General features: G+C 53.6%; 4 protein-coding genes across 4 annotated transcripts; 3 read left to right on the top strand and 1 right to left on the bottom strand.

Moving 5' to 3' along the window:
• Positions 1-3,467: 3,467 nt before the first annotated feature.
• Positions 3,468-4,270, bottom strand: CCOS01_07839 (uncharacterized protein; the record flags this gene model as incomplete). The annotated part of the gene is made up of 2 exons (XM_060456002.1): positions 3,468-3,631; positions 3,973-4,270. Coding segments are annotated over 2 exons (462 nt in total), but the record flags the coding sequence as incomplete, so codon positions are not given.
• Positions 4,271-8,584: 4,314 nt separating this feature from the next.
• CCOS01_07838 (uncharacterized protein) lies at positions 8,585-10,747 on the top strand (the record flags this gene model as incomplete). The annotated part of the gene is made up of 3 exons (XM_060456001.1): positions 8,585-9,145; positions 9,276-9,501; positions 9,600-10,747. The coding sequence occupies 3 exons, from the start codon at positions 8,585-8,587 to the stop codon at positions 10,745-10,747; spliced, it is 1,935 nt and encodes a 644-aa protein (XP_060313893.1).
• Positions 10,748-12,064: 1,317 nt separating this feature from the next.
• On the top strand, positions 12,065-12,968 carry CCOS01_07837 (ThiJ/PfpI family protein; the record flags this gene model as incomplete). The annotated part of the gene is made up of 2 exons (XM_060456000.1): positions 12,065-12,695; positions 12,766-12,968. The coding sequence occupies 2 exons, from the start codon at positions 12,065-12,067 to the stop codon at positions 12,966-12,968; spliced, it is 834 nt and encodes a 277-aa protein (XP_060313892.1).
• Positions 12,969-13,144: 176 nt separating this feature from the next.
• Positions 13,145-13,461, top strand: CCOS01_07836 (uncharacterized protein; the record flags this gene model as incomplete). Its single annotated transcript, XM_060455999.1, has 2 exons — positions 13,145-13,195; positions 13,258-13,461. The coding sequence occupies 2 exons, from the start codon at positions 13,145-13,147 to the stop codon at positions 13,459-13,461; spliced, it is 255 nt and encodes an 84-aa protein (XP_060313891.1).
• Positions 13,462-13,749: the final 288 nt, after the last annotated feature.

The raw sequence follows: 13,749 nt of genomic DNA, 5'->3' as shown, positions 1-13,749 counted from the left end.
GAATATGTCAAAGTTGGGCCTGGGTGGCTCTGTTGCTGACAGCGCAGCGTAATAGCGCGCTGCGCCTCCAAAGGGCTGCCGATGGGATTGCAAAGAGGGGTGAACATCACAGACGGAGTCTATAAAAGACCACAAGGCCGAGAAAAGGTTTGCCTCACACCTTCATAGCCCACCGAGAACCACGACGTCATCACAGACGATTGGCGTCGTCAGCTCAATAATCAATACTCTACAGGTCAAAACATAATTCGTTCAAAGACAAGTGAGCCGTGTTTGACGTCGGTATGTGTGAAATGCTCTGGGGGTGGGTCGCCCCGGGAAAAGTCGAGGGGACGGCTGTTGAACGGGATGCTGTCGTCACCCGCGCCGGCTGCCAAGGAAAACCCGATTCGGCATAAGCCCGGACGGCCAGCGAAGCCCGCCCGGCCGAAGCACAAGTGACGCGTTGGCTGGGGAAGCAATGCACATGGCAGCCGAAGGTCTCACCCCGGATCCGATGATGCGACATGTCAGTCCCGCAAGGTGACTGGTTGGTTGATCCGTCCGGCTGTCGGGGTCATCGGGGATGGAAGACTCTGGGCGGTGAGTTTTTTTTTTTTTTGTTCTTTGGCTTTCAACATCTGAGGCAAGTCGTTTCATGGGTGACTGGAATGATTGGCCAGAAACAGGTCGTGTTGGCAAAGGGAGGTTGCAAGTATGCCGTGAAGTCTTGGTCGTCGAAAATTGCCCTGACAGCGCGGATCGCATATTGCCTCATCTCTGTCATTCGCGACCGTATGCTTCGAGAAGCCTCGAGGAACATGAACGGCGAGTCGCTGCAGGAATCAAGTCCGGCATAATGGTCCCCTAACACCCCATCAACCGTTCTTGCTTTCTTGAGGCCACGCACGCTGTCCTACAAGCTTCATCCTGTGCTGTGCAAAAGAAAGTATGCCCATCTCGACTGTCTCGCAGTGCTTGTTTCAAAGTTGTTTCCCGCATTGGAGCAGAACAGGACCCCGTCGGCCGACAAGACGGCCCCGGTGGTGAACGGGCAGATGCATACGCAGACGGATATGATGGGGCGAACTTCTGAATCGCAACATGTTGAGACATGCCACTTGTGACCGGACGAGTCTGAGTGCCACATTGGTCCATGGATTTGGTGTCTCAAGGGCAAACCGTCCGCCATGCGTGGGTTGGGTACTTTGCAGACGTAGGTTTCCGAGAGGAGCAATAATTGCACCAATTCGGTGTGAGGCTTGCGGGAGCCATCACACGCTGAGTTCTAGCTCATCATCAAGACATCGGATGCTTCAGCCGCACCGGACACGCATCGATGTCTCGACTCAAGCTGGGAGACGGGGGCTCTTGTGCCACGATGGATGTTCTCAACTTGAATTTCGACTCCTTTCTGCTTGTGGATTCAAGGCTCAGTGACCTCGCAAATCACACATAGTCGTTAATCCTGATGGGTGTCGGACTAAGCCAAGGCCTGCCAAGTGACGGTTGGGCGGCGACAGAGTCAAATCGTCGATTGGTGGATGCAAGGTGTGGTTCGTAACTACGTTCCCTTGGTTGTCTCCGTTTCTCCAATACCTCCTCTTTTCCGATAATCTCGCCGTTGATATCTGCATCTGCTGATTATGCGGCATGCCACTGTTATGGCGATCCGCGAGTGCGGGTCGATGCAGGTTCCGCAATGGCAATAAGCTAGGTTGCGACCGGCGTTGATGGGGTTCAACGGCGAGTATCGAGGTGAGATGGTGTTGGAGGAGGCGCTCCGATTCCCCCAGGAAAGCCCGAAGACTGGGCTTAGAACCATATTGGTGGCCGTAGCCGGGCCATTTACCTCTTAACACGGCCGGCTGGCTAGGAGACCTGGAACTCCATGTCTTGCCTTGCAAGGTACTGGTCCAGTCGGCCAGTCAGATTCGGAGCATCAGAAACGTTCAATCTCAAACGCCGGCCCGCCAAGTATTCGCCCACCCCACCATCCGGCAACCCCCCTATAGGTGCTCCTGGCACACGCAATACGCCTTCCTCGGTCGTCTCTTGTTGCTGACCTTCTTCATCATATGTATGGATCTCCAATGCTCATTGCTGACTCCCATGGTGGAGGTTCGCGGAATAGGTATACCCTCCCGGTGCTTGCGTCGGCTGCTGAATAGGTGGTCGAGTCTCTAGATGTCGCGAATGGACCGATTCTGCCAAGATCGGAGTTAAGCTGAGGGAGCACTTGCGCCCGACATGTGCGTGAATTACGAAGCAACCGATGGACATGGTCTCCCTCATCGTATTGTGACCAAAAGCTCATATCCGATAATCCTCGGATCAGCATGCTCGCCTTATTCATTACGGAAGAAGCAAGTTCTCGCTTGTGATTGTGTGATTGCGGAGTGCGGCTGGGGCAACTCTACCAGCGAACAATACAAGAATTAGCCTGAAGCGGACGAAGAGCCCGCGGTATCCTTTCTTTCAGAGATATCGCGGCCTGTATTTGTCCGGGAGGAATAAGCACAGTCAGCTACCCGTACAAGGATGGCAGCCCATTCGACGCCACCCGCCTCCAAAGGTGAACCCTCTGCCAAAGTTGGTATTCTCGTGTTCGGTACGAACAAAGTATGCGAAGACTTGTCTGTGGCCTGCCCTACCTGCTATATGCATGTTGCGGGTTTAATCTCAAGTCTCTTTGCTATTTCATTGCCATTCCGTCTCAGGCGTCTGTAGAATGCACGAGACCCGCCAGGCCATGAATAGATGCCATTGATAGCACGAGCATATCAAGATGGCTTGGATGCGGTGAGCACGGGGCTGATGAAATGCGCTAGAAGCTAACGGCGTTGATTTGATGATGTTGATGCGGCTCGCGAGGCCACGCCGAACCTGCATTGACCAAGACCAACCGCCCGGTGTCTGAGCGTGGTTGAGACTGGACTGGCGAGATGGATTGTTGGTGATATGCACTTGTCGGGCACATGTCGATATCGGACAGTGTGACCAGGGCATCCAAGTCAACGGGATGCAGGTCGAAATTTCCCGCCCCGGCTGCCGTGACCCGTCACTGCTGAGTCTTGACAGGCACGTTTGCGGTCTTGCAACCCTGGGGCCCTGGTAGAGACCTGGCCAGAGCACCTAGGCCTGATTTTCATCTGCTGATTTGGACTTCAAAATTTTTGATCTCCTTGGCCATTGCGACTCTGCAAAGGGGTCAGGCAGAGAGCAAGAGGAGCCGTAGAGGCTAAGTGAAGAAGAAAATTGGAGAACGGCCATGTCTCAGCATCCCATCATTTCGCAGCAACGGTATCCCAGCACGCCACGAGATCCCACATCGGCTCTCCAGTCCGACGGTGAGTGAGCAGGAAGGCCGCACTGTGACTGGATTGGACTGACTGGACAGCGTCAGATTCAGCGCAGGATGACACCAAGTGTAAGTTTGGCGATGGTGGGACGACTAAGAATATCGTTCGCGGGGCCTCGACCGCAGGCTAGTCTACCAGAGTGTAATCATCGATGCGAACCCTGGAAGGCGAAAAGCGTGCGACAGGTCTGGTCGAAAAATGCATGCCATGAGATGACATTTGGCAGGCATGCTGCCTTGCCGTCCCGTTGCCAATGCCGTGGCCAATTTCGCCTGTGTACTTGCGTTTCGCTGGTCATCGTTATCGTTCGTCGTCTAGCTACCCATGACTTCGTTTCTCTAGGGTCGCATCTTCTCGCCCTATGACGACGATGCCGCAGCAAAGCCGTGATGGATGACGACGGCAGCCACAGCTGCCACGCTGGAAGGGACCCCCTCCTTCGACCCGCCGCCTGTCGACAGCTCAAGCTGCAGCGCCGCTTGTAAGAGCTGGGGTTGGGGAAGCACCCCCGAACGAACCAATGGCCACTACGAGACTGCGAGACTGCAGCTCATTAGACGGTGTCGCGACGTGTAAAAAGGTGTGCGCGCTCTCAGACTGAGCCACGATTTGCTCCGCTTGGCGTGCCTACGTTCCACTTTGCATGTGGTCCCGGCAGCTAGAAGCGTCCTGCAGCGCCGCAGTGGTAGGTAAATCTCCCAGACCTGAAGCATCGTCTGTGAGACTGCGATAGCGTGGTACCGCCAGCAGCATCTGCCCGCCGTGTGTTTCGATTCGTCCTCGCACGCAAGCATAGTATAGATCCAGCGGCGGCGGCGGTGGCCCTGGATACCGTCTTTGTCCCGTGGAACTGTGGCACAAGAGGCGGCATCAATGGCGCATGGCTGCTCATCCTCGCTGGCCTGGCAAACGCGGATAGTGGCAGTGTTGACTGCTCCCAAGAATACTCGACATGTTTCCTTAGCCGGATGGTCAACGCACGGTCGAATCGTAGGAACGATAGGCGTTGTTGTTGGTTAAATCGAGAAAGGACTAGTGGTGTCGAGCTTTGGGTGTTTGATGATATTATCGACTATCTTGAGCTCCCGGGTAGCTTGGGTCGTATTGGTCTTGAGCTTGTGATGTGAACCCAAGTGCTCGAGAGCATAGTCGTGGCTTGGTCGTCATTGTGTGCTTTTCACAGCTGGCAGCTGATAAGAACTTGATGCCGTGGGTACAGATACAGCCGTCGTGTCGCACATGTATGATGCATGTCGAACTACCTGGCTGGTGGCCGCAAATTAACGGGAACAATCCTCGGACGAAGTTGACCTGTTGGATTGACAAAGTGGGCAAGCTAGGACAAAGATCAAGGCACGTCATTAGAAATCGATGGAGTCGAAGCAGCCGAGGTGCAATCATCAAAAAGAAAAGCAGCCAGCGGAAGCTGCCTCACTTATTATCTGCCTCAGGTATTATCATTCAGACCGGGCCTGCTTGAGGTAAGGTAAGGCGCCTTAGCCTCTACCCTATGACACCTTATCGACTAAGCAGGCGCCTTACGACTGCAAGGAAGGAAGAAGGTGTGAGAACTTGCCTACTTTTCAAAACTACCAGCTTGAACAATAAGGTAAAGAAAGCCCCACGTTCGGTGGTGAGGTTAAGCTTCGACTGCTTACTACACAGTAATCTGAATCCGTACTCCGTACACCGCCCCCTGAGCGACTTTCCACTAAGGATGGCTAAGCTTCACAACCTGGCACAAAAGGAATCCTCCTCCACGAGTCCACAGAAGCCTAAGTATTCGTACACAACACGGAGCACTTGCTTGTCGATTGCATTGTCGATTATTCCCGGCCGGATTCTACGCCTTTTCCATCCTGAGCATCCACCAGAGCCACCACCGAGACTGGCCTGAATGAGAATGCAGAAACAATTATGGGCTGTTGAGCTCTGGACCTCCTTTGTTTGCATGTTTTTGCAGGGCTTGAATGGAATGGGGATTCAGGAGGACCGGGTCCGGCTCCAGTCTCCATTGTTGATGAGTTATTACTCCTGCCGCCTGCGTGCCGTGGTGCCTTCCAGCTCTGTCATCGCGGGAGCGCCGTACTATGTCCGCGGGATCCAGCATCGGATGTCGAGTTGCCTTGCACTTTGTATCCGTACGGAGTATCCATCCGCAGTATTGTTGGCTGTATGTATGTACGCAGTACGTACCTGTCACAGGCTCACGGGTCCCCTGCCTGCCGCACGCTTGCTCGGTGAGGTGGAGAGCTGGCGGTAAGAAAGCAGCACAAGGTGGACCTTTCACTGCACTGTGACGCCCCCGGATCGAGCACTTGAAAATTGTTAGTGGGGAGGTACTTTCCAAATATCCCGTTTGGGCGAGCCAGCCCGTCAGAGCGGGAGGAGCGACCCCACGGCACCTTAGCGTCTCTAGCGTCCTTAGCGTGGAAAAAGGCACAGGCAGCAGGCAGTCTTTGGCCTATGAACTTGGCATCGCTGCATGAAGAGCGCATACTGTGCGGGGATCCTGTGAAATTACGTCCCAGTCATCGTAAAAGGTGCGACTGTTGGCTCTTGCTAATTTTTCTCTCTCTCAGGAAGCTATGTGATGATGCTCAGAATGGTCTAGAGAGTAAAAACTCTCAGGGAGGTACTTATCACCTTATCTGTACCAAAGACCGTGATCTGAGAGAACTCTCGGCATTGAGGCTGGAGTCAAGAGGAATATAACATCAACCAAGGCTGAAGCATCAAATGTATAAGCAAGAGATGACACAGGATAAAGAAGGTTCGAATCGAGCTTGAGTGAAGCCACTCGCCAAGTGCGGCTGTGCAGTGCCCGACAAGCTCCTGTCTAGCATTACCGGCTCGCACTCGATCATGACGCAGCGTCGCACATGATTACACTTTCATCATCACAACAAGCTGCCCGGCTCAGTCAATCTATCTGAAGGGGTTCCCACGCTCTGCAATTCGACTGCCTACACTAGACTCTAGAATGAGTTGTTGACGAATATTGGCTCCGCTCATGCTTGGAATATTGGCCAAGCCTCGCAGAGTATGAGACTTCCTTGGCTCAAGTTACTATAACGTGACAAGCAAATGGCATGGCATGGCATGGCAGTGCTTTCCTTTCAATCGTTATCGCTATCGACACGAGAGGCTGTCACAATGGAAAGCGAAACCAACGAACGCTACTGTACTCCGCTGGCTAACTCCGTAGTTCGATGTCGATTGGTCATCATCAACACGACGAAAGGAAAGAAAAAAGAGAGCAAAAAAGACAGACTAACCTATACATCCCGGCCGTACACAGTGCTCGCGATTGACCGCTTACTCGGTAATTTCTTCCTTCTCATTTCCCGCGGGGCGATTCAGTACAAGCGCAGAAAATTCCCAAGGCAACCAGACCTTGTCCGTGTATCCGTGCCACCCCTGCGAGCTCTCATGGGCCCACGTCCCTTTTCGCGCTAAAGCAATTATCGAGGCAGAGGATGGGAGTGAGGCAGGCGCAGAGGCAGCCCACTAGATGCGATGCGAGCGGGCGAGGTGCGCTAGCCTCAGCACGGCATACCCCAAGGCCCCTGCCGTTCGGGCCAATCAGAGACGATCCTTCTTTCTCTTGAGCCAATCACGATCCATAAAGTAATCCTGAATTGGTCTAGTCTGGCTTCTGGCACACTGGAACCATCTCGACCCTCGCTCTGTTTCTTGCTTCTTTCTCGTTTTTCTTTCATTGCTCTCTGTGACCTGCGGCCTGCCTCGCCTCTTCACCACCTCAATCTGCTGCAGTTCTCCGGATCAAGGTGCCTTAGTAACCCCCCGGTCTGTTACGGCTGCCATCACCGGTGCTAGGAGACCCCCAGCTCGTCGTCTCGCCAATCCAGAGGCTTCCACTACCCCCATTGTCCAGTCCAATGCTCCAGTTCAACGATTTTGCAAGCTGCACGTCTTCCCTCCTCATCTTGCAGGCGGCGAGCACCTCCTTTATACCTCCCTTCTATAGTATGCCTCAGTAGATGGTGCAAATAGTTGTCCGTGACGGTAGAACTCCAGCGTTGTATCGGAGCCGTCTTCATACGCGGGTCCTGTTGGTTGTTTTGGTGAGAATGAAAATAAAACAGACAAAGTTTGGCGGCAGAGAGAATATTGGTATCCGTACATCTGGGAGCGGGTCCTCCACACCCAAGTCAGGCTGTGGCGCTGGGCCGACACAAGTACTCTGTACAAATGACCCTTTTCCCTCCCCACGTCCCATCTGGAACCAGTCTGGTCTGGTCCAACGCAAACAAGCTCTGAGGTGCGCGTGTGAAAGGGAAAGAGGGCTGGTACGAATACTCCGTACGGATACCTAGAGAGGTGAGAGTCCAGAGCAAGGCGCGCCGCACCTCACCTCAGAGAAATCAGCGCGCCCCCTTTCTCTGCCGTCTCCCCCCCCCCCCCTCGTCTACCGTCTACGCAGTATGGTCTACCTCACTGCGTACCAGGCCTGCCTTACAATATTACCTGTCTGTAGTGTATCACCCGCGGAACACTGAGGTGGACTGGACTGGACCTTAAGGTACCGCACCTTACCTTAGCTTAGCAGACCCGACCCGACCTTACTGTACCCGTGTCCACCTACCTACTACCTCCTGGCTCCTGCTCTTCCTTCATGCCCAGGTCCCTATCCAAGAAATCATCCACTCTCACTACCTTGCACTTCTTCCCTCCTTCTCTCTTCCTCAGTCTGTCCCCGTATCCATTAGTCGCTATTCTCCTCGTGAATATCATCCGACAAGACGCACTCTAATTCTTCCCAGTCTCTCCCTTTTTCACTTCTTCTCTCCCCCCTCCCCCCCTTCCTCCTGACTGTCACCTGCTTTCCTCCTCATCCACACTCAACCCTCTCCAAGAGACAGAGTGAGAGAGCGCGAGAGACCACCATCAACCTCGACCGGTAGGGCTCCAATTCTACGCGTGCCCTTCGCAATTTCGGCCCAGAGGTTTCCTGATTCTCCTCCTCCGCCCTACTTCCCTCTCCATTCCTCTCTCCCTCTCCCACTTGCTGTCTACAGTCGCTGGTCTCGCTCTCCCTCGAGCAAACTTCCACCCCCCAGTCAGGCTTCGCACATTTCTCCAAGCCTCTTATCGGCTGCTTGCCTCGACAGACAGACAACCTCGCCTTCCGTCGTCGACCTTCCTGAGCTGTCGGCTTATCGTCGATCTTTCCATCGCTGGCAACGCGCCTCACCGAAGCAACATCCTCGGTCGTCACCATGTCATCGATTTTGGCCTGGGCCTCGCGCCGCGTCGGCGGCTTGGCCATGCTGGGCTTGTTGGGTCTGAGTTACTGGGTTATCTCAAAGGAATCAGCTGCTTCTGCACACAACTATTTGCACGAGGATAGCCTTAGCTCTTCGACTTCGACTACCAAAGGCGCTGGCATTTGGACCGAAATCTACGCCTACTACTGCTTGTTTATCCACATCCTCGTCTTCGCTTTCCCTCTCCGATGCTGCTGGGCTGTCTTTGACATGACCCGCCAGCTGAAGAAGATCGCTCGCAACAGGACCCTCAGAGACTATAGACTCTCCCACCGCCGCCGTGGTTCCTCGACCTCCTTATCCAGCTCGGAGACCCTCACGTCCTCCCACGGTGGTTCTGCGTCTAGCAGTGAAGCTGGCGACATGGAGCCCGAACTATACACCGATGGTGACGCTGAACCCGACCGCGTCATCCACGCTATTATCGTTCCCAACTACAAGGAGGAGATGGATACCCTGAAGGAGACTCTCGAGGTGCTGGCTTCGCACCCCCAAGCTCGCAGCTGCTACGATGTGAGTACATTTGGACCCCCCCCCCCCCCCCCCTTGCCGCACAGTTGCCCTGGTAGTAAATGACCACCGATCTGGCGAATGCTGTCGTTCTTGTTTGAGACGCGTACAAAAACTGACACTTGCATGCTAGGTCTACTTGGGAATGGAACAACGCGAGCCCAATGTCGAGCTCAAGGCCATGACCCTCATTCAGGAGTTCGTCAAGAAGTTCCGCAGCATCGATTACACCATTCATCCGTCCGACATCCCAGGTGAATCCGCTGGCAAGGGAAGCAACGTGGCATGGGCTGCCCGCAAATTGAGCCAAAAATATTCAATGACCACCCGCAAGGATGTGATCATTACGGGTCTTGACGGTACGTGCGCATGCCAGATTCTGAAAATCTGCCGCAGTCAATGTTTCCAATTTTTGCGCATGTAGGATGATTCGCTGACAGAAACGTGGGGTGTACAGCCGACAGCCACCTCTCATCCAACTTCTTCGCTTTACTGACTACCATGCACCTGGCCTATCCCGAAACAGCAAAGACCACCATGTACGCGGCTCCAATCATCTTCGACCGCAACGCCCACAGTGTTCCCGCCATTGTCCGTGTCGCCGACATCCTTTGGGGTGCCGGTGGTATGTCGGGACTGTACTCCGGATCTACAATCGCGCCTCCCACCTCCGTCTACTCCGTGCCCTTGGAACTTGTTGACCGCGTCGGCGGCTGGGACTGCGATAACGAGGCTATTGGAGAAGATTTGCACATGTACCTCAAGTGCTTCTTCGCGCTGAACGGCAACTTGACCGTCAGAACTGTCGTCAGCCCCGTCAGTCAGAGCAACGTCTGTGGCGATGGCTCCAAGGGTCTCCGCGGTATCTACTCGGACATGCAGGCTCGTTACAAGCAGGCAATGAGACATATGTGGGGTGCTCTCGATTCCGGATATGCGCTCCGAAAGGTTGTCGAACTCTGGCAGGAAAGGAAGCACACCTCTCGCGCTTTCCGTCCGCTTCACAACTCCATGGGCGACGCCTCTGACGTCTACGTCCCCGAGACGCAGCTGGACCAACAGGATCCCGAACAGCCCAGAGAGAGCGGTGTTTTCTCCGACGTCACCCACGATACACTGCAGTCTCCTAACTGGGAACGCATCGTCTACCTGTTCCACCGTCTCTTCGAGGCGCACTTCCTTCCCCTTCAGATGACCATTTTCGTAATTTCCTCTACTCTGTACGTGTGGGTCACGGAGGGCAACAAGGAAGTTGCTCACCTCAGCTGGATCTTCGACGTTTGCAACATTCTGCGCACTTTCGGTTTCATGGAAATTGCGCTCTACCTCTTCTTGTATGAGAGCTTCCACCGCATCTGCGTCAAGTCCCGTCAACGTGAGATGACCGAGGCTGGTCTGTCTGAGGGCATGAACTTCTCTTACCGCAACGTCAAGAAGAACTTCATTGACTACGCAATGGTTCCGCTCGTCGCCCCTCTCTACGGTGCCATTCCTTGCGCCCAGGCACAGTTGTGCCATTTCTGGACGCTAGACTTGGTCTACTCCGTCAGCAAAAAGGTTACCCGGCAAAGAGCGAAATCCCTCACGGCAGCCGAAATCGCGTAACGACAATTATTTTCTTCTGTGTCAACTTTTATCTACTCTTCAACAGGACCTCGCCCTCCCCGTGGAGGCGTCGATGGCTCACATTATTTTTTTTCTTCAATTCGACGCACAGCCCAATTCCAGGAAGACCCACCAAGCGGCGGTTTTTAACTCGATTACGTGTTTGAAGAAGTTGGGGCTCCCAAGAGCCTCACGTGTAAATAGATGAGGGCATTCTTGATATGCATGGCATGGCATGGTATCGGCATTCTAGAGATTTCGGGGATTTATGGGGCCTCAAACCGGAGTTCTCGGAGCAATACGCAGGAACTTGACGAGCGAGAGAGCCGTCCAAGTGCATTCGCTTATACGGAAGACGAAGTGGAAACGATGAGGTCGGACATATCCAGGCCAGCATGACGAGGCTCACCCACCAGCGGCAGGAAGATGCCGGGATGGTGACGAAAGATGACTGCATCCGCTGGGGACGGGACAAGCCCAGCAGGAACAGCTGACAATGGGCTCCAAAAGAGCAAGACGGGAGGCCGACACAACAGAATCCCGGAGCCCATTAATTTGGACGAGTCCTATAATATTTAATCTTGTGTGTACATAGAACGATTCATGATCATGGCAATTGACGCTAAGACGTGGGTTGGACGGCGTGGTTAACAGGAAGAACGTTGCCACGATAAAATTGACGTGAATTATACATTGCTTGCGACCCATTCTCGGTGACTTATCATGGGTTCCTTGTGGTTATGAGTTGATCATGGCGAGTATGGTAGACATGAACATGAAGCACCCTCACGCATCTTTAGAGGAAACCACCCGGCCAAAGCTCCCTCGTTAATAGATGCAAGAGGATTGATCATCATGGAGGAGAGAATTCTGAACGAACGTAGCCAACCTGGAAGGACGGGAAGCCGTTCCAATCAGCTTACAATGGTCGGTCATCCTTTAGACGGACCAGCACCGCTGAGGACGAGCCGCTAGAACCCCGAAGCCTCTCGGAAGTTAAGAGATGACACCCAATCAGCTCCCATGAATGTCAGCCACCGGATGCCCAGTGTCTTTCTGCTTGGTTGTTGGCTATACCGATAGGCTTTCGGACCGCGATGTAAAGGACGGCAGCATTCGGAGGACGGACGGTCGATAGGCTGTTTGGCTTCAGTATAAAGCTGGATGGGGTTTGATACCTTGACGATGATACCAAGACAGCCATGCCAGGACGCATTGAACATATTGTTGGAATCCAGTGCCCCATCCAGGGATTGCTTCAATCCACCTTGTAGAATTTCACGACAAAACTCAAAGAAGAAGAAAAAAACACACAAAATGGCAAACACCAGTACCGAAATGGTCAAGATTGGGGTCTTTATGCCGTCCGAGTGTCAGCTCCTCGACATGGCCTGCGTAGACGTCTTGTTTATGATGTCGAGAGAGTACCTGGGCGGTCTGCCCATGATACCCAAACACATCCCGAACTTGGCGCCAAGCGTGGAAATCTACTACATTTCTGCAAAGACTAGCCCCAGCTCTAGCTCTAGCTGTAGCTCGAACTCGGCCCCGGAGGCAGCAGAACACCTTGTTCCTCCTCAGCTCCCCTTGACGGCGGGCGTCAAGATCCGGCCGACGCACGACGTCTCCAGCCCGGAGGTCCAGCCGGGCATGCTGGATATCCTGCTCGTCCCCGGACCGGATCCGGCGGCGAGCTGGGATGAGGAGACCTTGGCGTTTTTGAGGGGACATGCTGATGAGGAGGAGGGGGAGGGAGGAAAGGGAAAGAGGACGGACGTGCTGAGTGTCTGTACGGGCGCGTTCTTGTGTGGTGCCGCGGGGGTTTTGGAGGGGAGGAAGGTGTGCGGGCCGAGGGGTCTGCAGGATGTTTTGAAGAAGAGGTTTCCGGATGCGAGGTTTGTGGGGGATGAGTTTCGATGGTGTCGGGATGGTAATCTTTGGAGCTGTGGTATGTTTTTCTTCTCTTCTCTTTCTGCTCTTTATGTCTGTTTTACTAAATCATGGTTGCATATCCACAGGTGGCATCACGAACGGGAACGATCTGGTGGCGGCGTACGCTCGGAGCAGCGAGAGGCGCCTCTTTCCGGGGCCGATTGTCGAGATTGCGTGTAAGATGGCGGAAGTTGGTGAGAGGGGCCAGATGTATGAGCAGGGGCAGACGAGGTTTGCTTTGGGGTTTGTGTGGCAGCTTGTCAAGGCTTGGTTTGTGAAGTCGAGGTAGGTAGTCGAAGATGACGAATGATGAATATCAGAAAAAGACGGAGATTTGGGAGACGGACGAGGAACTTGCAGTTTCCAAGGTAGAAATTGTGTACCTGTTCTGTCTACAGGACATGCAGGAGAGATACTAATCATCTATGTCCGTATACTGACGAGATCTCGGATTTGCCCAACGAAATGATCGAAAACCCTTTGACCAAGTTGCTATTGATATCTCATCAGAATATGGTATGCAGTAAGAATGAGTGATCCTTGATGGCGCAACAAAGGCACCTCGAAGGATCTCAAAGGCAGCACAGACTTCGTCAACAGCATCAGCACCGAGTGAGCCCAGGCAGAAAGCGGTGTACGAGTGGAGGGTCCTCACCGTCCACAAAAGCGCCGGTGAAGACGTCGTTTTGGGCATTTTTGGGGCATTTTTGGGCAAGGGTCCAATGCAGCTCCTTCCCCAGACGCACCTTCCCTGCCGTTGCGCCTTGGTTGCCATGGTGTGATAAGGCCGATAAGACAGGATAAGGCAGCACTAGCGCCGCCAGCGGTGGGGTCGAGACCAAGAAAAAAAAGAAAAGAAAAAAAAAGTTCCGTCTGGTCTGGTCGTCGAGTGGAAAAAAATTTCAGGCAAAAGTTCTTCGAGAACCTCGACTTTTCTGTACAACCTCCCTCTCACACTCGAATCCCACCCCATCTTCTTCCTCTCCCTAGTCTTTCCATACCCCCAAATAATCCCTTCAAGAACGAACGGTCTTTGTTTTTCGACCTCCTTGAAGAGCAATCATCAAGTG

The sequence above is a fragment of the Colletotrichum costaricense genome, assembly GCF_030867565.1.
Source record: "Colletotrichum costaricense strain IMI 309622 chromosome Unknown Scaffold_7.1, whole genome shotgun sequence".
Lineage (NCBI taxonomy): Eukaryota > Fungi > Ascomycota > Sordariomycetes > Glomerellales > Glomerellaceae > Colletotrichum > Colletotrichum costaricense.
This window is presented reverse-complemented; position numbering and strand designations above follow the sequence as displayed.